Here is a 25,460-nt window from a genome sequence, read left to right as displayed (position 1 = left end):
AATATAGGTTCACAAGGGGAATATTCTGGTATCTGTGTGAATAAATTGAAGCATTCTTGTTCTCATCTGCCTGCTCAGATCATATGCTGTGTAATACAACAAAGAATGTTACTGATAACTCTTGATTTGAAAGATAGATAAAAATCTCTCAGAAACCAAAAAGTTCAGGAATTTCAGGATATGTATCACCTTGCCAGCAGAATACATGAATATTTGGAGTCTTATTCACCAAAAATGTTTGTCTGTGTGCCATGCCATTGAAAGGAATCTGAAAGCTTTTCCAACTTCTACCTGTTTTCCAGTTTCTATAACTTTCTTCTGTACGTTAGGTGAGGATTTCTCAAATACAGTCTTTGAATTGTTTAAAGATGATGAAGGTATGGATGATGGCAAACTGCCATTGGTAACTGAACATGACTTTTATTTATTTTACAGCATGTTCATTTTATATATATATATTTTATTGTGTAACCCTTGATGAGCTCCATTTTACATGCCGAGGTTTCTGAAGTGACGCGTTCTCTGCAGATGGTGTTATGGCAAAGAACCGATGACAAATTCTTTTGTCATAATGGTAACTCTTATCTGAAAACACATCAGAACAAAGCACAAAGTGTTAGAAGGGATTAATTCAATAACATACCTCAGCTCTCAGAGACCTGACTTCACATGTCGGTATCAGTAAACAAATTCCCAGCCACTTCCTGTGGAAAAAATATCAAATTTCAGCATGTCATAAGTATGATTGAAGGGCTGAAGAGTGACAGAAGGCCAGCATTGCTTTGTTTTATAATATGTATAAAAATAATACATATTGAAAGATTCAGTAGAGGATTATAAGTGGGGGGGAACTGTGAACATGCACCTAAAGTTTACAGAGTTCCTACTTAAAACATTTTCTGACATTTTTTGCATAGTTATCCTCCTTCATCCCTTCCAGAGCTGATCACAGCATTCCAGTTGCTCTTACAAAGACCAGTCTTCTTTAATCTTGCCTGACAATTCTACCAACATGGGAGGAGAGAGAGAGGTTACACATAGAAAAGACATATGGCTGCAATACTTGGAGATCAGAGTGATCTGAAAACTTCTGTCCTGGCATGGTGGTCACCTTAATCAAGTGATACTTGGGAGGTAGCTTTCCATTAGTATCTCATCGAATTGTCTATGTTTTCAGATATAGGATGGGAGATGGCTGCACTTCATTTCTCACTGGGCAGTCACAGAATCACAGGATCTCAGCATGGCTGAGGCAGGCAGGGCCCTCTGGCGACTGCCTGGTCCCACCCCTGCTCCAGCAGGGACACCCAGAGCAGGCTGCCCAGGGCTAAGTCCAGGTGGCTTTTGGAGATCTCTGAGGAGGAGACCCCACATCCTGTCTGGGCAGCCTGTGCCAGTGCTCTGTCTGTCACTTGCACAGCACAGAAGGGCTCCCTGATGTTTGGGCATCACCTCCTGTGTCCCAGTTTGTGCCCACTGCCTCTTGTCCTTGCACTGGGCACCACTGAAACGAGCCTGGCTCAGTCCTCCCTTCCTTTGCACCCTCCCAAATCTTCTGCAGTAATATCAACTACCAGGGGTCTTCCAAAAGTGCAATTACTATTTCTTGCACACATTTTCCAAAGCAAAGTCACTGTTCTCTTTCAACCCAGTGGAACTGCTCACCAGGCAGCTCATCACAAAAGAGCAGGCAATCTTCTTGTCACTCACGAGTGCTCACCCCATGCCCCAGACCCAGAAGTGACGTGTTGTCATGATAAATAGTTCATAAATATCACAAAATAATAAAAGATGCGTATCAAAGAAAAAAAGGCATGAGACAGCTGTAAAAAAATAATTATGCAGCTGTTGGTCTCAATTTCCAGCTCTCTACCATTTCCCCCTGCTTCACAACAGCTGCTGCATAGACCTTGTGGCAGATTTCCAACATCTTCAAGAGAAGCTGTTTTACCCTATGAGAAAATGGCAATTTCATTTTTAATTCCAGTTTCAGAAGAGAACAGCAACAGCTTCTGGGGGATTTAACCCACAACCTCCTAAACCCTGAGAAGTCTCTCTAAAATCACCTGGAATTTGCCATTGAGAGAGCAGTGCTTGATGTTCAGAACAACTGCTGCTGTATAACTCAGATCAACAAAGACAAGAGGCTGTGATAGTAAAATTAGAAATATTCAACCTTTGAGAGGTCTGGCTGAGAAGTTTATCCTAACTAAAATCTCTTTCAACCAAAAGTTAGCAGTCCATGACTGTTACCACTCACCATGTCTGAGCTAACACAGGGTGTGCTACTGCCATGAGTGGCACCAAGCCATCTCCCCACACTGCCACATAGCCACTGCTCAGTGCCTTCCCAGAGCTGTGGCACTTAGCAAGCCACTGCAGCAGTCCTCCCCTCCCAGGGATGGGTACCTGACCTTGTTAACGTTGGGATGGGTGGTTTTCCTCACCACTTTCTTTTTTTTTTTTTCCAAAACAGCGTATAAGTCGGGTCTCTACCTTCACTGGGCAGTGATGGGAAGCAGAGGGGGAGATGCTGTCCACATATGCTCTCACCATGTTCACAAAGCTTGTGTCTGACGTGTCCTCAGCTGTGCTTGCATTATTATGCACTTGAAGTACAAGAAAAATAAATGCAGCTAAAAGTGCTCGGCTGTGACATAAACATTGGACTTTTCAGATTCTGATGGATAGCATGCCTTCAGACAACTTGAAGTTAGGTCAGAGTCTGGACTCCAGGATCCAAGAGCTACATCTTTTCCTGCTCTCTTATACTTCACTGAAATGACCTCAGTCCGACCACACAGCAAGTAAGTTACCTCCTACCAAACATTTTCTTTTATGCAAGCAACAGGAGCTGTTAGAAGCTGTTAATGGTAGAGTAGCAGGATGGCCCCACAGGCATAAGCAGGCTGTCACTGCTGCTGAGTATTCACATCAAGAGGTTGCTGCCTCTAGCTGCTCCACTCTGTCTGCAGAGCTGCTCTGTTACTGGCCTGGTTTAGTCACCGTAGCTGTTCACTTTGTTCTCCCCTAATGAGTTATGCAAGATGAAAAACAAAACAAAAAAAAAAAAACAAAAAACAAAAAACAAACAAACAAAAAACCTTCATCCAGGTTCAGGAGCCGTGACAACAAAAGTTAAATAGGTAGGATTTAGGGGCAATTATCTTTAGCAGACTGGGAAATATCTAAATACCATTCAGCAGCAACTAAAGCAGAGTAGAGGACTACTGAAACTGCCTTAGCTGAGCACCACCTGCAGAAATCCTAACTTCACATATCTCAGCTGTATCAGTAGGAAAGAAGAGCAGCCTCTGCATGTCTCCTGGGTGATGAGTGATTTCACACTTACTATTCCTGGTGCTTTGAATAGTTATGCCATCCATTCAACTAATCAGCTGTATCAGTCATCAAGGCAAGAGACAATGATAAATAGTAATGCTCCGACCTGGAGATCCTTCTTAAACATTGTCAGTGTCCTGTCAGAAGCCAGTTACATGAAGATGATTTATTTCTGTAGAACAAGAAAAATGACAATGTGACACAACAGGAAATTAGCAGAAAGGCCTTTAAGGAAAAAATCTGGGATTCTAAAGAACAGCACTTAAACAGACTGGAACAGTACTGTTAAAACAGACACTCAAATGCTCCTTTAAAAGTGCCACTTATTATCTGAAATGTCATTTATCTTTAACTTAGGTTTATGATTAATTATTAAATGGTACAAGGAAGTATGTTGGAATCACATCAAAATGCATTAAACAATCTTAAAAATCATCACTGATGAGAGAAGCCTTGCACCAGAATGGTATTTACATGATTTACGTGATTTACCCTACTGTACGGATTTTCAAAAAAGGGACAAGAATACTAAGGAATGACAGTTTGAGACTTAATACACAAAGAAAAAAAAAAAAAAAAAAAAAGGAAAAATTATGATGCCTCTCCTCTCCTCAGTGTCCCAGTGCATTATCCCCAAAGAGCCCAGAGACCTGTGTTTGTTTCCTTTCTCTGTCAGAGCAATGTTAAGTATCTTATCTTTCGGTAGTTTATTTACTCTTTAATCCCTGAAGTATAAATAGTTCAAGATGTTTGTGTTTTAATGTAAATGAGAACACAGCACTGGCTAAGGTATTCAGCAAAGTAAAATGTCAGGACCCTTTACAAAAGCCTTAGTCCTCTGACTAGGCAAAGTTAATTTCAGAAATGTCAAAAATAAGTATGTACTCTACAGTAATCATTCCCTGGAAATCTGAAGTATCTGGTAGCATAACCAGAATCACATGTAAGGTCACATTATTTCCTATTACATCTTCACATGCTGTGTTGTCCCTTTTTCTGAAGAAATCCCATTTAAATCCATAAAAACAATTGCATGGTGTGAGTCAAGGGGAACGAGAGCATGGGGAATGCATGGAATTTGTTCAGTGGGCTTGTGCAGAAGAACCTGCCAGTAGCAAATTATGTTGACACAAAACACCAATAAACTTAATGTAGTGAAGTGACAAAGTCCAAAATACCTGGGAAAAATGCTGCTGGACACTAGATTAAAAAATAATAATAAATAAAAATGGCAAGAATAATCAATGCAAAGTCAAAACAGTCAACCAATAACAACACCCCCAATAGGAAAACAAAGGCAGCCTGTGTCCTTCCACCACACTGTGCCAGTTCCTAATGACACAGTTTGTTTGGACCTCTCACATTTCCAGAACAACGTATTCCGTGAATCAAATTTGAGTTCATGAGCTCATTAGGTGAAATTCAAACAAGGACAAATCCGCTTTTAATGGATAGCCTAACTTGTTACATTTCTAATTCACTATTTCATTATCACACTAATCCACAAATTCACATTCCTGTGCTTGGGGGCAAGACATTCCCCAGGCAAGAGTGCTGATCCATCCTCCTCCTCCCTCTTGGTGCTGGTATCCCCCGTGTCACACTGGGGAATGTGACAGCCTCAGCAGTCCTGCTGCTCTTGGATCAGCTCCAGCGTCTTTTCGGGTGAGCTGACATACCTTGCAGATTGGGCTTGGGGTATGTAGTGCTGCCGTAAGTCAGTGGAGCTGGGAGAAACTGCCTGTGGGACTGCCGCAAAAATTCAGGAGATGACGGCAGCAGGTGTTAATGGCTTATTCTGGGTCTGGCTGCAGGATGGCCCTTATCTCTTCCTGCCCCTTGTGTTGGTCTCTGGTGATGGCACTGCTCCCAGCATATACCAGGTTTTAGCATGAGCTGTGTTTTAGGCCAAAACCTGAGCAAGAGTTGAGTGAACAGCCACACCTACCCACAGATATGTCTCAAAAGCCTCACTGCTCATTCAGTGACCCTGAGGTTTTAATATTTCTGAAGAACACTAAAAGAAAGGTGTTTATATTCACATCTGAATATTTTTTCCCTCAACCCATTTCAGTGCCTCTCCTCTCCTCTCCTCTCCTCTCCTCTCCTCTCCTCTCCTCTCCTCTCCTCTCCTCTCCTCTCCTCTCCTCTCCTCTCCTCTCCTCTCCTCTCCTCTCCTCTCCTCTCCTCTCCTCTCCTCTCCTCTCCTCTCCTCTCCTCTCCTCTCCTCTCCTCTCCTCTCCTCTCCTCTCCTCTCCTCTCCTCTCCTCTCCTCTCCTCTCCTCTCCAAGAAAATGAAGCAATCTGTAGGGCTAAATTATGAAGGAATATACTATAAAATGTGAAAATTATTTTGATGGGATTCTTTTATTTGTAGCAATGACAGAAATTCTTTGCTGATGCACTGTTCCTAAATACTCTGGGACCCCCTGGGATCTGCTGTACATGGAGTACTGCTAGCTTCCTCCAACAAACAAGGCATGCTGTCTGTCACTGTCTTGGATATGAAATTTATATTTCTATAAATAAAATACAGGCTTTGGAATCCAGCAAACAACCAAGCCTGGGAAGGTAAAACTGGAATCCTGACTCCCTGTGTCCTAGCCCACTGCTTTACACCATGACCTGTTGTTTTATCTCGGCCCAAGTTCTCATGTCACCCCGATCTCCACGGTACTGACAGAGTACTGGTATGACAGCCCAGCTGCTCATGACCCAGAACTTTCACAGATCTGAAATAAATCCTCTGAATCAGCACTAGCATTTGAGTAATTTGTAAACCTATTACACTTGTGCCCCTGTGACCTGTAGAGCTGAAGTCTAAATGGGAGGTTGTTCTTAGTTAACTGTTCATGTAAAAGGTATTTAAGAGGTCCGCTGCATATTTTAGTTTCTAGTATATTATAAATGAGAATTTGTAGTTCCTGGGAATTCCACTCTTGAAAAATGGATGATTTCATCTTGAATACCCCAAAGCCAAAATACTGATTTATTCATTTTCAATTAGACATTTTTGGTTTAGTAATGTAAAAACACATAAATCTGTCTTGCTTGAAATTAACTTGTCCCTTGGCCTTACTTTGGTACCTGAGGTGTGAGTGGTATTCATGTTCTTCTCAACGGCCTGAGCTCCCCACTCAGATTGCCTTTGCAGTTGCCCATGGCTCCTGCAGTGCATTATATCAGCTTAATGAGAAGGGAGACTGCCTAACTGAGACTAATTTGAACTAAGAAATGAAAACATTTCAAGACAAGAAGTCTCAATTCAAGTCAACCACACGTTAAACCTCCTAATGAAATAAGCGATTTTTTTGCCTGGATAATTTTTATTAATAAAATAAATCAAGTGAATTTTTGGACTAGCCTGACCTACATTGAGACAGAAATGTTTTTCTAGACATATTTTACTATTGGATTTTAACTAGGAAGCAATTTGGTCTGTGAATAAGTAGAATCTGATAATTTTCCTTTAATCTCTACATTCTCTTTCAAAAGGATATTCAAAAGAATGATAATTTATACTATCATGATGGTTACCCAATAATTTGAAAGTTATATTTGGAGAAGAAATCTTCTGTCAAATGTTACTGATTTAGAACAACTCTGACACAGTTCATGTTCATATCCACTGCCTATTAATTTTTCTGTTTCCATTTTTCTGCAATGTATATTACCCAGTGCAGCTGCCAAGTACAGCTTATATTGTGCACAGTTTTTCCTTTGATTTTTCCTTTTATGTTCATGATGAAATTATGAAGCAATTTATTATGAAAATAGGCAGTACAAGAAAAACTTACAAGACATTTTTATGGAGCATGTCAAAAATTTGACAGTTTAACCTGGGAAGCAGTAACTATGAAGTCATTGCCATACCCGTGGTATATTTTAGTGATCATCCAACAGGATATATAAGCTGGAAGGAAAAGGTTTTTTAAAAAATGTAGGAGATTTTCCCCTTCCAAGGAAACAACAGAAATAAGATTCTGAGATTTGGAGAGTGTCACTGATATCAACTCCCTGCAAAGATAACAGCAATGGACTATTGCTTGTGGAGAATAGGCAGGCTTAGTGTCACTGATAAGCACCGGCCTTGAGCAAAGGGGAGCTGAGCAGTGTGCTCCTCCTTATCTCTTAAATAAACTTTGTGGGTGGGGATTTGCAAGCTTGGTATGAGAGGCTGCCAAAGGAGAAAGTCTTGTGGTGCAGGGATGGCCCTGTTTCAGCAGCAGAACAGAATCTTGAATGCCACTGTGCTCAGAGTGAAACCTTTTGCTGCATTATGTGTAAAATGAATATTAAATACATATTAAATGATTATTAGATTAATAAAATAAGTATGAAAGTTAACACCGCTGGATGTGGTAAAGAATTTAATGAAGTACATGCTAAACATATATGACTGTAGTACTTGACTCTTCACCCACCCAAGTCATGCAAGTCTTTTGTGGAGTGGCTGGGGGAGGATAAATAAGGTTAGGATATAAAAGAGTATTAGAAGTGAGTGTTAAAAGTTAGTGTTAGGGGAAAAAAAAGAAAAAGAAAAAAAAAAAAAGAAAAAAAAAAAGGAGGAAAAAAGAAGGTGAGGGGGAGAAAGAAGAGGTTGGAAACCTAGAAGAGGCAGTTGATGCAGTTGATGGTCTGTGCTCCTCCACCATGGCAGGGACACCTTGGTAAGCTCTGTGCCTCCACCCTTTGGTGAGACAGCATTTTTCTAGCACTATTATCATATATTAATGCTATTGTTGTAAGTGTATTTATCAGTGGCAATTCCAAATTTGTTATATCTGTCATCCCATTAAATACTTTCAACTTCATCAACTTCATGAAGTTGTCTCAGTGAAAGCCCTTAGCAGGGTTCTGAAACATGCAAATATTTGACTCTGATAAGTCCCCTTTAACATTACATTGATAAAGGAATTATATATAAGGATAAATATGTATCAGGATAAATAATGTTTCTTAACTTTTGGATTACAGTTGTGCTACGTGATAGCTTTAGCACTTCATAAGTAAAGCACACCATCAGCATTGAGTGGACAAATGATAATGGTTTGACAGAATAAGGGGTAACACTCTTAAATGAAAAGAGGGTAGGTGTAGATTAAATATAAGAAAGAAATTCTTCACTCAGAAGGTGGTGAGGCACTGGCACAGGTTTGCCAGAGAAGCTGTGGATGCCCCATCCCTGGAGGTTTTCAAGTCCAGGTTGGATGGAGCCTTGGGCAACCTGGTCTGGTGGGAATTGTCCCTGCCCATGGCAGAGGGGGTGGAAACAAATCTTTAATCTTTAAGGCCTCTTCTAATCCAAACCATTCTGTGAATTCATTCATTTTTTCATTGTCTCTTCTGATACTTCATGATGTATCAAAGTCTTTCAGCTAAAAGTCTCTAACCTGAAATTGACAGCTGCGAGGCAGCACAATACAGGAAAAAACACAGCCTCATGAAAATAAGTCATGGGCCAGATAGAGATTCATGTATTTAAAGCAATACTTCTGAATCTCCAGCCGTAATCCTCAACCAGCTTTTGCAGAACAGAAAGTACTAGCTCTCTCGCTTCACAGTAAAATATCCTGCTTAATGAAGTGGTACATCTTGTAACAACCTCAGCCTCCGAGTGGACTGGGAACTCAGTTACAACTGCGTTGTTGCAGCAGTCTAGCTCTGAGGTACAGAGGCAATGACTGTATATTTGCTGGAGGGGAGCACCATACGTAATAGATCTGTCCCCAGTCTGACTCACTACATAAACCAGCACATTGGAGGGAGGAAGAGATATCTCAAGAGGACTCACGAAGGAGTAGGGTAGGAGTGAATTCCTTCCTCTAGGAAAATGAAGTGGAAAGGCAGTGGAGTGAATTCTTTCCTCTAGGAAAGTGAAGGACAGTTACATGCTGCTTGAAACTAGCTTTGGACAGGGAGTGCCATTCCAGAGAACCATGGGATCTGGCTCTAAATGCAGTACTTTTTCCAGTCCTTCAAGTATGAGGAGAACAAGAAGAGAGGGATAAACTTTGCAGAGGTTGAGATCCAATTTACGGAATTAGAAACTGGATGAAGAGATCTGTTACGGACCTGGATCATGCTCTGTTAGGTGACTAGAGAGAAGTGAAGGGGGCATTAAGGTGCCCCAACCACAATGGAGAGGGAATTTTCCAAATAACATTGTCAAGATCCAGAAGATTTTTTTTTTTTTTTTTTACTGGACTTGCATATATAAGTAGCACATTTTCTTTACTTTTAAAAAATAAATAAAATATTTTTTTAATCTTTTTTTTTTTTTTCTGCATACATTACTTCCTCCAACAAATTCAGTTGCCTGAATTTGAAATAGAAACAAGTCTCTCTCTTGTCACATACAGAGAACCTATCCCTTCTCAATCACAGCTTCTTTCCACTCTTAAAACATGTTTGCCTGCCAAGTTTACTTCCTGCACTTTTTTTCCCCAAAAGCATTTATCTCACACTTCACAGATACAGAATTCTTTAGGATCTCAAGAAGGCTCTGCCGTTTAGCCAGTTGTGAGCTTTCTTAAGATGGTAAAAGGAGCAGTAAAACTACTAGTAAAATTACCATGATATATGTTCCTCTCCCTTAGTGTTAGTGACGATAGCATCTTCTTTGTTTGTGATCTCTTTTATCCCACATGCTATTTCAGGTGACAGATACAACTACTGTCCTAGCTCTTCTGCTGTGTGTATTCCTAACCAAAAGAACGTTACATCTTTTCCCAAGTCTTTAGTAGTTCTCCTTGCAGTCCATCAGCCCATCAGAGTGCACCCTTCAATTTAATCCATTCCATGAATGGACAGGAGAAAAAAAAACAGTAAACTAGAACTAATGGTCAGGTTTGGGAGGGCTAGTATAAAGCCTTGTCTATTCATTCAGAGTCATCAACCATACTTGATGCATTTAAGTGGTAAGTACACCTTTTCTGGCAACCTTAACAGTATTTTTGAGATAAGATGAACAATAGAAGTTTTCACTGTGTTGAAGTTGCTGAAAATGTGCCAAGAGGTAACAGTAAACTCACTAAAGAACTGGTCGAATCAGTAACATTTTAATTTATTTTAAGAAGCTAAAACATAATCCAGATTGTCAACATTTGCACAAATATTTGAAATCCTTTTGTGAGCCCTTTTGAATGCCTGCACAGAAGGGTATGGACTACCTGCTGTTCTGTATGAGACAGCAAAGAGTTGTCAGTGGACGGATCCATCCTCTTTCTGAAGTGGGCAAAGAAAGTAGAGAGCCATGGTCTCACAGGTCAGTGGGTTGGGCTGCATCCAGAGCTGGAGAGGAGGAAGCAGGCTGTGCCAGGAAAAAGGGTGGTGCAGACTGTTTCCCCTCTGGAACAAGGAGGACGTGTGACACTGTGAGTCAGAGTTCCTAGGGCGGTGTAGCTACAATTCCCCTTTTTGTAGGTTGAATTGCTTGGTGAAAAGCCAGTGCTCTGGCTACTTTTTTTTTTTTTTTTTGGTTTGGTTGGTTGGTTGGTTCATTGGTTGGTTGGTTTGTTTGTTTGTTTCAAACCATTGAATGATTTTGCTAAAAGTATCTATTCTTGGTTTAGTGCAGTAGACTTTCTTCATTATATTATGCAAGGATTAGAGTGGTCCCCTATGAGATTCAACAACGCATCTGTCTGAAGGGTGTTTTTCCATTAGCACTGTGCTACAACATGAAGTTACATTAGTCAACATTTATATTTGCTTCACAACTAGAAAACCCTGCTATTCTGCTCAGTCTCTGTGCTTTCAATGACATTATCTGTCTCTGTTGTGATCCTTGTATTCTTTAATGATGAAACTTCATTACATGTTTTGGGACTGATAACCTCCCCATTTTTATGGCTGGTATAGTTTCCCACTGCATTAATGATAATAACAGTCAGCATGGACGTAAGCCTGAAGCATCTTTGGACCGTACTATCAACATGCCTATTAAGGAGCCATCTACTATACATATATTTTCTTTGGCATATTTTGTCTCTACAGTCAGAACTGTATTTTTGTTATAAATGATATCTAACTGCCTCTTATGTTGCTCTTAGGTTGCCAGTTTCTCTTAAGTGGTGTGTTAGAATATCATGAGAGATTTGCATTCAGTAGAGGAGCATACTGCAGACCAGCTTAGAAATCCTCTCTGACAATAATAGAGTAGAAGAAAATGGATGGGCTGCAAGAGAAATGTACAGCCAAACTGATGCTGGGTATAGTGAATGGTGAGATGATGACATCAGTTAAAAATATAACCTAGCAATGACTCAGCTTCTACTTGGGCTGCTTTCTGACTATCCAGAATGTTATCTATTCAAAAACTATGAGCTATCGCATATATTTATATCAGCAAAATCACACAGCAAATTTAATTGTTAGAGCAGTGGCCTGAAGAACCCAGGCTTCTGTTTCTGCCTTGGCTACAGATTTGTTGTGGAAGTCTTAGCAAATTGAATTCTTTATGTTCCTGTAATCTGGTCTGTAAACCAGAGACAGAAATAAATATCTAGTTATTTTGTATAACAAAAGTCTTGTTTTTAAGGAGTTAAAGGAAAAGCAAGTATTTTGAAATTAGTCTTAAATCACTAGTTCTTTTTTGCTGTAGTTACTAGCAACTTTCTCCTTGTAAGAAACGCCAAAAATAATTTAAAGTTCACTCTCTCCTGGAAGTCTTATGCTTTTGAGAAGGAGTGGAAAGGCACCAGGCACATAAAGGCGCTCACTGTAGAACTGCAAATGAGTCTGCACAGTGTTTTATCCTTCACCAGTCCTCTTTGTCTCCTTCTCTTCTGAGCTCTGACTGTATTCTTGGAACATCTTGTACATGAATTTATAAGACTGTTTTATTTCCACATTTTAACTCTGCTGATCACCTTGCAGCCTGAGAAATTCATTTGGAAGGAATGGCAGACTGTGTTATTTTGGTTTTAAAAAAAATCTGGCTAAAACTGAAAGTTATACGTTTTTCTCACATGCGAATTAAAAAAGGCATTACTTTGGCAGAATCAGGACATGAAAGGTAACTGAAAAGTTGAACTGTGTAAAGACTGAAATGCTATCAAGTGGTGTTTGACTTTTACCTACTTAAGGTATACAAAAGCCATTTCAATTTTCTTACAGTAAGTAAACAAACCTCTTTTGCAACTTGGCCACAATAATAAGTAGACATAAAAACCATAAACCTGTTCTTAAACAGTTAGAATTAACATCAGCTGGAAGTGTGTAGAACTTGGGAAATGCTTTTATTAAAAACAGACCTGGAAGTTGAAAGCCATGCCTGGAAGAGAGTGAGCACTGGGATGAGTTCGACTCAATGGGTGTGCAGTAGCCCTTTTCAGGTAAGTTTCTTCCAGTTTCCTAACTTCAGCAAGCTTTTGGTGATTTCAGACTGCATTATCAAATAACTGGATCCATACAGCTCTATTGTAAGTAATAAAGCAATTATCAAATTTATGGCATTAAAATTATAACAAAATAGAGTCTGCAGATCTGAATTATTCAAAGTCACTTGAGATGAAGTTTTCGCATATAGAAAATAATTGCAGAGAAGAAACACAGGTTATGAGCTTTCAAAAATATTTGTGGGGAGAAATTAATAGGAAAGGCAAGCTTAGGAGTCGTGGGTTTAGACTTCATGACGTAAAGACATGCTTCTTTAAGAAAATCTCTCCAATCCCTTGCCAGAAACCATAGTAGGATTTGCTAATTTTTATCATAGAACACCAAATCTATTGAAAAGAGCATTGTATGGATAATATATTTTTTCCCCATAGATATTTAAATTTAAGTTAATTTAATACATCAGTTTTTACATTATATTCTATATCTATTCATTTGAATAGTATCATCTGTGATGTTTGCATAAAATGAATTTCAGACAATTAAATATTTGTTGAAAGCAACCCTGAATTTACTTTGGAAAATATTCACTGTAGAACTGTGATAAAAGCTCTATATTCAACCAAGGAAAAGAGATGAGCAGGGAATCTATAAGCAATGACGTCAGGTTAATTTGGAGCTTCCAAATAGCAGAGGACAATGAATTCAAGGAAGCCTTGTTTAACATTTTCCAGTAAAGGCTACACTGGAAAGAAAAAAAAAAAAAAAAAAAAAAAAGATAGAAGTGATATTCGTTGTATCCAGCTTTTATCAGTTATTTGATACCTTGTCAGCAAACAAAGCTAACATTCTTCATAGTCTTTCCTAAATTATCACAGGTTTATTTACTGTGTTACTGGTACATAAGTAGATGCAGCTACACAAAGGCACTTCTCATTTTATGCAACTGGCTAGTTCAGCTTTTCCTTACCACAACTGTTACATAGTTCCTGAGTCTTTGGATGCAGAGGCATTTTCAGAAAACACCAGCTTTGTACCTTAGTACTAGATACTGAAACTTATCTCTTTACTACGCTGGACTAAGGCATTGCATAGATACAAACATTAAGATCCATATTCATGTACTATACGGGGACACAGCTTGTCATAGGATTCCTGTTGGAATCAAATGTAGTGATTCACAGCCCTCTCCAAGCATTTAGCTCCAAGGCCAGATGTGGCGGTAGCTGAAGTTTCCTTTCAATGTGTTATACTGGAGCAATAAGCTCCATATATATGTTCAATCTATAACTTAAAAAAAAAAAAAAAAGTTAGATAAATCTTTCTAAAAAGAAAGATTTGTGTGTTAAAAACCTGCTCAGGATACCTGTCTTGTATGTTCTCTTTGCTTTAGTGCTGTGGAACAGAGGAGACTTGACTATCTCTCTTTGCTCATATTTTATATATGTCTATAAATGCACTGAACATTTCCATCTTTCTTCTTCCATTCCTTCCTTCTGAATGGAAGAACATAACCTAAACTGCATGACTTAGCACAAAGAAAGGCAACTATTAACAATAAGACCTTGATGTCAGATAAAAATTTGAAGGGAATGGGCTAAATTTAGCTTTTCTATCCTTGATCATAGTTCCCTGTATTGTCTTCTACCGAGGTTGTACTTAATGCAGTCTTACCTTCTCAGCTAAAAGCTCTGCTAAGTTTCCCTTCAATTGCCAGTTTCAAAAACTTGTTTATCATCCCTTGGAAGATGAAAAAACTATGCACAGCAGCATGTCTCAACCAGAAATCATTAAAGCACTTACTCATCTGAATCATGCATTTCCTTTCTTTCTTGGAATAGTATAGAGTTATGTGTGACCTATTGTGTCCTAGGATGCTCTCTAAGGCTGGGATCTACAGAAAGCAAAAGCCAGAGAATTTAATTCCAGCTTTTAACATCAATTCTCCCAGCAGCCTCACATAAATAATCCAGAGAAAGGAACAATAGCTTTGGTTGGATGATCTAACAGTGCATTCTTAGGAACAAGGGAAAAACTCTTAACAAAACAGAACAGAACAAAACAAAACAAAACAAAACCTTTCCCAGAAAACCTGCAACCAATTCTTCTGAAGCAAAACTGCCAAGACAGGACAAGAAGTTGTCTCCTTATTGGAAACAAATCTATTTCCCCTCTATGAGGGTATATATGCTACTGATGTTTGACTTGAAGAGTGTGCCTCTGCAAAGCAGCTCCATCAGTGGTACTCATCGTGTGAAGGTGAAGTCCATCGCTGGGGTACTGGGAGCTCAGCCCTACCCAGGGTGAGCAGCTGCAGCACACAGCCAGCAGGTAGCAAGGCAAGGATCCCTAACCTCCCCTGTACCATGACCCCAGTGTGCATCCATCTCATTAGAAGGAAAATAAACGTAGAAAGCTGAGGAAATAGGAATGAAATGTCTCTCCTTATCAACTGTAGCAGCACAGGACAAAAGTAAAGTCAGAACAACTCCACATATTGTAAGGTACGGAAGGTTCCCTGCACCTAATTCCTTGTAACAATTCCTTCACACTAAGCTGCCAAAAAAAAACAAGGGTCTCAATAGTGCTAAACAGATAATACCTTGATAAACATGAAAAGTTATCAGACGGTAGGAAGCCAGAATACAGCCAAGTCTTTGCAGGAGAGTTTGAGATTACAAGAAGATGAGCGATAGGATGCAGGGATTAACAAAAGTGCCTTTTGTTGGCCTTTGCCTGTTCCCAGAGCACTGAGGAGGTGAGAGATGACTTCCAAGCCTTTGGCTCTTGCCAAAGACTTTCATTCAGTGGAATCCTAATGGAGTAAGTGTAAGGTACTGAAAGAGTTAATTGGTTTTTACTCTTTTTTTACTAGAGGGCTGCAGCCAAGTATAACAGAACCAGCTCTGGGGTTTGCTCTATTAAAAATGAGGAGTATGAAAAACTGGTGATTCTAATTATTTGAACATGTTGCTCTGTAAAAACTGGAAAATAATCTCCTGAGGGATAACAGTCTCAAGATGTAAATGAGGAGAATGTTAACTGGGAAGAAGAAGTGATGGGAGATATATAATAATAATATAATACAAACTGCATGGCTATAATACAATTTCATCATGCACATTAAGTCCATTGTAATCTGCCCAGATACACAAAATCCCTGGCAGAAGAACGGCGCTCATGCCTTTTTTAAGGTACTTGTGGAATGCTGAACTTTTTCTGAAACTCATATTTCAAATATGACTTATCTGGGGGAAAGTTTTAAGAGAAGGAATCAAAATGTTATATGATTTAGAAGTCAAGAGTATACATTCAATTTTCACTAAGAAGGTGTTTAAAGGAGAAGAGGTATCTTAAAGTATCATCAGACTTTGAAAAGAATATTAGGAATGAAAAAAATGAGCATTTATGCTTAAATCCTTATGTGGAATGTAGCACCAGTTATTTAGGATGAAACATTGCTCAACATATTATGAGCTGTTCCACATCACATGTTTTAATTCCAATTCTATTTTCATGTGAAAAGAGCATAAATCATAAGCATACCAGTAAAATGTCAATACTGACATTTTATTATTGTCTATTATTATTATTATTATTATTATTATTATTATTATTATTATCCAAATTGTTATTGAATCTCTTTTTTTTTTCTAGGGTTAGGTAAGATTTGTAAGGGAACAAAGCCATGTTTTTGACTCCAGGATGGAGTCAAAACCTGTCTCAGACTTCTTTAAAAAAAGGCCACCACCCTGAAACATCCACAGCTGAGCATTCACATGGGAAGAGAGAATCTGGTTTCAAGAGTATGGTCTGAAACTGGATGAGCAGGGATTTTAATCTGGTTCTGCAGGCTACGTATATGACCTGGACATAAGGCTACACTGGTCAATGTGGATTTCTTTCACTTTCCTTCTTGTTTCTGCTTTGCCCATTTCTTTAGAAAATACAAATCCTAACGCGTTCTCTTTTAACGTCAAGGACAAGCTCTGCTAGAACTAATAGAAACATTATCTTGTTTGCTGTATTCCCTCAATCCTCACTTTTGAGAAGGCCAGAGAAGCAGATAAAACACAGCTGTTGCACAGTTCCCGCTGAAAGGGCTGAGATTCCCTGCCTAAATGCAGATCAGTATTTGAGCATGTCAGATGTCAACTCCATCACTGTGTAACCATCAGTATGGATTGCCCTGTAACATTTTACATTTACAAAAATGTGTCATTTTAAGAAGAATGATATTTTTCTAATTATGCTGCTCTACTATGAGAAATTATATTATAAGGTATTATTATATTATAAGGTATTATAAGAAATTAAAATGGATACAGACTTAGGCTAAAACACTGAATGAGGTCCTGAAGCCATTTGTGGGCTAAACAGCAGCTGACGAGAAGCCTGAAGCTCTGAAAGCACAAACTGTTTCCTATTGCTTGGTTTCTGTTGTCTTCAGAGAAGCAGGACTTTTATCATTCCTCATTAATAAACAGGATCAAAGAAACATATGACTATAAAATTATTTTCTTCTTAACCAAAACACAGCTAGATTTCACATCCTGATTATTTACTGGAAGAGACTAAGTGTGAAGCAGGAAGGCTTGGGCTCTGAAGCGACTTCCCTCTGTGTTTTGCAAACTTACTCTTTTCAGAGGAACTTCTACAGCGTCCTGAGCACATCTGAACATGCAGTTCTTGTCTGGCAATGCACCAACCCACATCAGTAGGCATGTTGCCGAGCAGGGGCTACTGCTAGTGAGTACAACACAAAAACAATCTGTCAACATGCTCCTTACACTTAAACACCTTGTTTAGCTTTGAAAACTTTTGCCTTTTAGGGCCTGTCTATATTACAGTGGTTCATACAGCACTGGCAATTCAGTGCAAATGTCAAGCTCTGTGAAATACTTTTAGTACTAAATTTGCCATTATTTACATGATCTTTTCCAGAACTTTTTGTATTTGGTATAAACTCAGCGAACGCACTTATTACAAAAATCCCTGTGTTCCCTTGGCAATAGCTTGCTGCTTCCCTTTCCATTTCAGCTGCACTTACAATTTTCTGCTCCAATTCTGATACTCCAGCATGTACTCTCCTGCTGCCAGAAAGAGAATTGAATCCTACCAGCTGCCTGTAAGGGGCTAGGCTAATGATTTCTCCAAATAGTAAAGTAGTCTAATTTAGGAACAAAGCACCATCTTCAAGCATTTTAAAAGTAGTTTGTTAGCAATGCATATTAATCATGTATTTGTTGGTTTGTTAACTGAGACACTATAGCCTGTGTTCTAAAAATACCATATATTGAAAGAAAGTATTTTTTTAGTACCCTGATAATAGGGAAGTTTAAACAATACAGTCACAAGTCTAGAAGCTGCTTTTTTTTTTTTTTTTTTTTACTAAAGATCCAGGTTAATTTAAGAATGTCACATGGGTAAAATTCCTTAACAAGTATCAACAGTTCAGAGGTCTGGGAGGTATGAAAGACACAGTGTCCTTGAATATCCCTTGTTTCTTTCCTCTAAGAAGGGAAAAAAAAAAAGTAGGAAAATAGAGTGAATGGGATAACTGATATACAAAGAAACACATTCATAGATGTTGCAAAAGCTTATGCAGAAGAGTAGGCTAAGAAGAATTCCTGTGCCTTAGCAGCTGTGTAATTTTTCCTACATATTCATTAGCATCACAAAAATGTGGACCAATGGGATTTGGATAGCCAGCTCATGCATGTTGCAATTACACTCCCTCTCATAATATTCCCATACTTTCCCTGCATATCCCCATGCAAACTAACAGAGTACCTGTATTTGTGAATCGCTAACGTTTGCAAACAGTACGTTTAAAAATAATATGCAGATAATTCCAGCTTCTCAAGGAATGTGGTATTTATTGCATGACTAAGCTGGTAAATGCAAATTTGAAAAGAAAATAGCTTCTAATCTAAGTATTCATTTGCTGATGAATTAAAATGACCAACTTATTCAGCACAATTCAAAATGAAAAAGCTGACATATCATTTATTGTAAAGGCCACTGCTGTAATAGGAACGTCATTGTTTCCCTTTCTGCTGCTCTCACACATTCTTTTTCATCTTGATTATTTGTCACCCTGTGAGGGACTTCTTATGGTAATGAAACCCCTTTGTCAGTGATGTAACCCGAATCTTTTGCTGTGTTTTTCCTTCCTCCAGAAGTTACAGTCCTGCTTATAAGCAGCGTGGAGGTTTCTTGTGAATCACCCAATTCCTGATTGTTCGAAGCACACACATGGTCCTGGCTGTTGCTAGGTGGCAAATGCTCTTAGAGATTTTGCAGGCTAGAGATTTCTTCAAACCTTTAATCCTCCATATATATTTTATAGCCTACAGGAATGGTTAAAAAAAAATGCTCAGTACTAGGATGATAAAAGATTTGAAAGAAAGAAAACATTTTGCATCAAAGATTAATCTAATCCCTAACTACAGGCCTGTTTAAGACTTTCCAAAAGGAAGATCATCCTGCATTGTGAGGCTGCTCATACCTTTTCCTAAAACTAGTGTCTTAGCTATTGTTTAGAACAGGATCATAGAAGTAACAAGCCACAGCCACAGTCCTGTGAAAAATAAAAATGTATGAAAGAAGAATGTCATAGACTGCAAAGAAAACAAGCCCAAATTATTGCTTATCATTCAGGAACAGACCATCCAAGAACTGATTTTACCTGATATGTTACAGCAGCATTGAGAGTTTTGAAGAGTACATTAAATCACTGCTAAATAGTGTTAGTTTCAAAAAGGTCCCATGCTCCACCATTCCTAGGATATGATTTTATAAAAATGCACTGTAATTTCTACTCAAGTTTCAAGATGAAACTGTACTTTTCAGATGAAAAGCCCAAATTCACAGGTGACACTAAACAGAAGAGGCGTTTCACCTCTAGAAGCTGTCACACCACTCTCAGTAAATGCTAGACTCATGTCCATACATCACTAATATTTTTAAAGGACAATGCAGGGAAACTAAAAATAAAGGAAAAAAAAAAAAAAAGGGTACCAGACTTGACTACAAAACAGTCTGAACTTCTGCAATATCTCGTACCTGTGGAAAAGATGGAAGTCCCTGATTGTCACACGGAGGAGACTTTTGAAGGTAATTCCTGCAGCTGGAGAATGATGAAAACCAGCACAGAGTTAGGTCCTCCTACGCAGCCCTCTCATACTCTGGCCCTTGTTCTCACATCATTTGTTGTGCTCTCCTTCAGCTTGCCATATTCTCATTTATTCCTACTCTTCACATTTGTCCTGTATACTAAGCTCTCAAAAAATAGTCTTGCTTAATGTATGTGGAGGTTTCAGAAAATTTTGTTGTTAGCCTTCAACTAAATTCTAAAAAAATGTCTCCAGAAAAAGAGTTTTCAGAAAACTATTTTTCATCTAAATCTAGGCAAACTGTTCATTAAGAGATGACAAAAGGCATTTCTCTGACTGTTCATCCTGTTTACATCCATCTCACTAAATTTTACCTTCCTGAGTCAGCCTGGATCTTCTTCACAAAACAAGGGTAAGAATCATTCAGTTTTGGCAAATGCATTTTTCCCCCTAACCTCACTTTAAAAAACAAAAACACACTATGCCATTTCTTCTGAAAATTAAATGAACAAATAATTTTGGAGACAAACACCTGTCAGATAACCACACCCAAGGTTTGAATTTTAGCATATTCATAAAAAAATAAAAGCATGGGATTTACAGGGGAAAGTCTTGGGCATCTCCAGCAGTCTCCATTAGTGTCGATCTTTCCTTGCCAATAAAGTCTCATACTAACTTTAAACAAAAAACATGTTACAGGATTGAAAATTGTTCCTTTGCTTTTTCTTACCTCAGACACAATTCTACTATGACTTTAAGTACTTTGGGTAAGAAACTTCAGTGAGAAGGTGGGATATATTCTTCAGGCCCTGACTATATTTTTCCTTAATTTTGATCAGTTAACTGAAACTTTTGCACTTCTCAGTCAACATGTGACAGGTAATTTACCCTGTAAACCTATCCCCCAAAATGAGCTACTGTTTGCAGAAGTCTTTAGATGGTGTTAGGAGTTATGAAACATGTTAAGTCCTTAAACTCCTCTGAAAACTAACAGGGGTAACTGTATTTTTGGATGCTCTGTGAAAGAGGCTGTCAATCCATGATGGGTTATCAATATCTGACCATTCAAGCAAGGTTCCTCATTTTGTTTTTGATAGCCATGGCAAACAGAAGTGTTTTGGAGGGGTACTACATTTGGTAGCATGGCCAAATAGCTGCTGCTTGCTGAAGATTTTGGCAGCTATAACCTTGTAAAGTCAGAGAATGATCTGAAGCCATCCTCTGGCTGTATAGGCACAGAGGCATAAACATTTATTCTGAATAAACATGCAGAATAAAAATTGACACTAGCTGTAGCCCTTGGAATATTTCTATGCATTATTTTTACGTCCTCTTCTTCTTAATAGTCCCTGTAATAACTGTTACAGTCATGTAGCAGAACTAGTAATTCACAAAATGACAAACATGTGTAGTAAATATATAGTCACATAAAATACTCTCCATTTAAAAAAAAAAATGTTATTTTTTTGTGAAGTGAAGTATTTTACTACATAGTAAGAAGTAAACATAAGAGTTGGTGTTTTTTGGCTTTATAAAGAAAAGCAAGGTACTTTGGAGTTAATAACCATTAATAATCAGGATTAGACATTTCAAGCAATGCTTGTCTCCCATCTTTTGACATTTCTCAAAAGTCTAAAAGTTTTAGTCATCTTTAAAATGACTGATTTCATGAGTTTGCTCTCAAGCATCCACACTGAAACAGAAAAGAAATATGACTTTGTCAAGTGATAGAGGCAACTGGAGGTAATCATGGGAAAAGTTTTAATTTTAGAGTCGATTTCTAAATTTCATATGGAAAGATGATTGAAGTGATTTCCCCTCCCACACTGCTCTTGCTTTATTCTCACCTGGAGGAAAGAGAAAAGGAGCTGAAGGTGAGCAATCTGACACAGCCCACACAGCTCTGCTTTCCAGACTGCAGCTGTGAGATAAGGAAGCAATGGTGGCACTACTTCCTCTCACCCCTGGATGTTTGGGATGTTCTCCATGGGAGGATAAAGAACAATTACTTGCTTTTGGAATTCACCCTCAAAGTGTTACTAATTTAGATAATTTATACATCTTATCTGATTACTTATAAGTATGCATGGAAAAATGCTCATTATCAAAACCTACTGAAAATTCCTTTGATCCCATCAGCTGGTCTTTACCAGTATTTCCTTGTTTTCCCTGCAGTTTGTGTTTCCTAGACCAACTGCTCTCTGTGGCCAGAAACTTTGCAGCTCCTCTTCACAAAACACAAGTTCAAACCTGTCCTGACTGGTTCAATGGCATCTGTATTACTGCCCCTGCCTTGACAGCACACATGCCACAAGTATAACAATCTGCTTCCTAAGGGTTAGACACAAGGTTTCTCCCACTGGAAAAGGTTTCTACCCTGGCCACTGACCTTAAGCCAGTCAAAATGGCCACGTTAGCAAAAACACTTTCAGTGTTTTTTTCTCATTTTCCTATAAGGAGACCAGGGAATACATGTTTTAGCTGGAAGGTAAAAGAAGGTGCTAATCACCAAAGTGAGGCTGACTGACAGCCTCTGTAGACAAGCCATGGTTCAGACAGAACAAGAGAAGCCCACTCATTAGTATATTTCATATAATTCCCACCAAAGCTAAGGCACCAGCATTCACGTTCAGAAGCCTAGCTATGAATAAAAACTCAAAACAGCCTTCCTTCTCAGGAGTATTGTCACTGTCAAGGTGTGGGGGATATTAAATCAGAGAAAAGACAGTGTTTTGGCTCAACACTGTGCTGGATATTAATCTTTCCTCTTAAAAATCTTGCTTCAGATAGGAAAAGAAAAAAAAAAAAGTAAAAAAAAAAAAAAGTGAAGAGCTAGACTAGAGAAAGCTATTTTACCTGTTGTGTGGGAACCCAAGCTTGTGGGAGATCATGGATAGAGGAGCAGAAGGTGTCACATCCCTGAATGAAGTCTGGAAACAGAATGAGGAGGAACAGATTGCCATGATCATAATGCTATGAAGGTATGAATCACTTCCTTCCCTTTGATCACTGACAAAGTTTTGAAGTTAGAAGTATAGTCTAGTAGGTGTTACTTTTGTCCTCTATCCTTATATTTCAAATACCTTTCATTTGAAAAGCAGAGCTAAATGGTAATAGCTGTCTAGAAACTGGCCAATAATACCCCTCCTGCATTACAGGAATGAGGGGCATTCTTCTGGGGATGAGGGACTGCTCCTTTCCTGAATTCATCACATGAAAATGTTCATATGCAAAGCATTCCCATGCTGTGCTTTGCAAATTCAGAGTGCTCCCTCAGAAGTATGTGTTGGCATGCCAAAGGTGTGGTTGTAATCTATCACACTGGCTTATTCAAACTGTCTCAACATAATTAAAAAAACACAATTAGGCTCCGGGCTATCATTTTTGAAGATCTCCTCGAGAAGTCTTCAAACATGTTAGTCTGCAGCATGCTAGAGCTTTTCAAATGTGTTAAATTAAACCATCACAGCATGCACTCTGCTTGCCCAACACAGGACCCAGAAGCAGAGCGTGTGGTTTCCATGTTTGAACTGGAAGTACCTGAAGAGAAGTGGGAGAATGAGATATTCTTGTCGCTAGCACGGCCCACTGATATTGCTTCTCTAGTGAAAACAAATTGGAAGCAGGAATAGAGAGCGGCAGATTGGGAACAGGACTTCTGTCTGCTGAAAGTCATTGTAATGTTTCTATCATTCATCCAATGTGCAGAAAATTACTTTTGAACTGCTACCATTTTTTTCATACCCAGTTTGTTTTCCTTTTCAATGTAAAGTCAAAATCTGTAAAATTCACTGTTAACCTCTGCTAATAACTTGGCTTTGAATAAAAAAATGTTTATCAGACCCTTGATGTCTGATCTCTCTACAGTATTGAAGAAGACAGACGGCAGTCTTTGAAATTAAGTGACACGAACTTAGCTAACCACACCAAATTATGCATCCAAGTGTGCGTGTGCTTCTGGTTCATTTCTAATATGAATCACAGATTCATATCTGTAGATGTCAATGTGATTTATGTTATGATAATATTTAGAAAACAGTCAATGAATGGGAATTAACAATTCTGAAGGACGAAATAGAAGGTCGTAGGGAGGGAGGAGGACAAAGGAAGGCACTTCTCCCTTGTGTTACTGACACTTTGTGTGGTGTATGCCTTTACTCATACGATCCATGAGTCTCCTGTACTGGTCAGTGTGCAGGCTTGGCGAGGCTGCAGCCACAGCTGTCCCAAGCACTCTACCAAAACATATCAGAAAATAACAATCGTTTTCCAAGGCTTAGAATCTAGGTATTGAGAAAGACGTAAAGGGAAATCAAATGACCTGGAAAAGAAGAAAATGGCTTGTAAGAAAATGCATAAAAATTAGGAGAAAAAAAAATCTCGAGTGTGCTTTAAACCACTTTGATCAAACATGACTAGCATTTATTTCAAGCCTATGCCATCACTTAGATGTTTTTGTACCATGGTAGATTTACGTCTTCATCTCTCTCATGTAGCACTCGATGTTATATAAGATGTCATTTTAGAAAATATGAGATGGTGCTGGAAACCAATTTCCTGAAGAGCTAGGAATAGGGTCATATCTTTATCTAGGGTTATACTTGCAGTTCTGGCAATTTTCTTTTTTCAATAAATATAGATAACTCCGTGGGACAACAAACGCTGGCCTTCATCTTATATCCAGGTTTCGAAACTGGGAGAAGGATGTTTTGTGCGGGACAGGTCAGAAATCTTTCTGAAGACACGAAATGATACAAGGTAAGAAAGCCAGATACATGTCTTTGGGGTTGCCCTGTCTGAACTCTGAGCAGCCTGACAGAGGTCCTGGGCTCCGACTGGGGGGCTGTGGTGTGGTGGTAGGGCAGTAGGGCGGTTTGCTCGCCTCGACGCTGGGCAGTGCGTGTAGGCATGCATGTGGTGCTGAGCTCGGTTCCCTCATTTGTGGGTGGGAGCTGCTTTGCACCTCAGTGGCCCACAGCGCCAGGACCTCGGTCCCGATACCACAGGTTGGTGTGGATGTGCCTTGGTGGGACCAAACGGAGCCGAATTGGATGGGGAGACCTCCATGGGTATGATGTGCTCTGGTGCTGGGGAGCGAGTTCAGCCCATTCCAAAACCAGAACACGAAACAAATACACGGAGAACAACTTTTATTCCTCTTCGAGTACTTTTGATTTATTCAACCACAGACGATGCGACTCGGCACCGAGGCCGGGCCCAACCCGAGTCCCACAGCAGGCCGGCTCCCGTTCCCCGGGAGGTCCCCACGGCGGGGCGGGGACCCCCGGGACAAGACCCTTGATCCGTGTGGGGGCGATGCGGGCACAGGGGCGGCGTGAGGGGCCGGGGACGGAGCCATGAGGAGCGGCGCTGCCGCTTTAAATCCCGTCCCGAGGGGCGGGCAGGGGGGGAGCTGAGGGCTGAGCCCGCGCAAGGCAGCGGGGGGCGGGGCGGCAGCGGAGTTGGAGGGGCGAAGAGGAGGAGGAGGAGGAAGGCGGTGGTCGTCGTCTGGTCGTGCTGCCCGCCATGGCCACGTCCCCGTGCAGCAGCAGCGGCGTCTCCTCGTCGTCCTCGTCGGGGCTGGGGGCGGACGCGGGGCTGGAGATCCGCACGCGCTCGGTGGAGCAGACGCTGGTGCCGCTGGTGTCGCAGGTAGAGCCC

The 25,460-nt window shown here is 39.7% G+C and overlaps 1 protein-coding gene and 1 long non-coding RNA gene across 3 annotated transcripts in view; one reads left to right on the top strand and one right to left on the bottom strand.

The window, feature by feature from the left end:
- Positions 1 to 306: 306 nt before the first annotated feature.
- Positions 307 to 22,809, bottom strand: LOC119716005 (uncharacterized). 2 transcript variants are annotated; one of them, XR_005263616.2, is made up of 3 exons: positions 22,656 to 22,809; positions 3,353 to 3,514; positions 307 to 585 (listed from the first exon to the last, which is right to left on the bottom strand). It is a non-coding gene; the product is annotated as an uncharacterized lncRNA (long non-coding RNA). The 2 variants fall into 2 exon arrangements; XR_005263617.2 differs by lacking the exon at positions 22,656 to 22,809 and adding an exon at positions 12,600 to 12,758.
- Positions 22,810 to 25,241: 2,432 nt separating this feature from the next.
- The window catches only part of CTNNAL1 (catenin alpha like 1), a 56,537-nt gene continuing 56,318 nt past the window's right edge, over positions 25,242 to 25,460 (top strand). The window contains exon 1 of the mRNA XM_038175727.2: positions 25,242 to 25,451. Within this exon, the coding sequence (XP_038031655.1) occupies positions 25,326 to 25,451 (126 nt within the window). The 5' untranslated portion in view covers positions 25,242 to 25,325. The remainder of the gene's footprint in view (positions 25,452 to 25,460) is intronic.

This window comes from Anas platyrhynchos, chromosome 2 (genome assembly GCF_047663525.1).
Source record: "Anas platyrhynchos isolate ZD024472 breed Pekin duck chromosome 2, IASCAAS_PekinDuck_T2T, whole genome shotgun sequence".
Taxonomy (NCBI): domain Eukaryota; kingdom Metazoa; phylum Chordata; class Aves; order Anseriformes; family Anatidae; genus Anas; species Anas platyrhynchos.
Note: the sequence above shows the minus strand (reverse complement) of the source record. Positions and strands in the feature narration are given on the sequence as shown.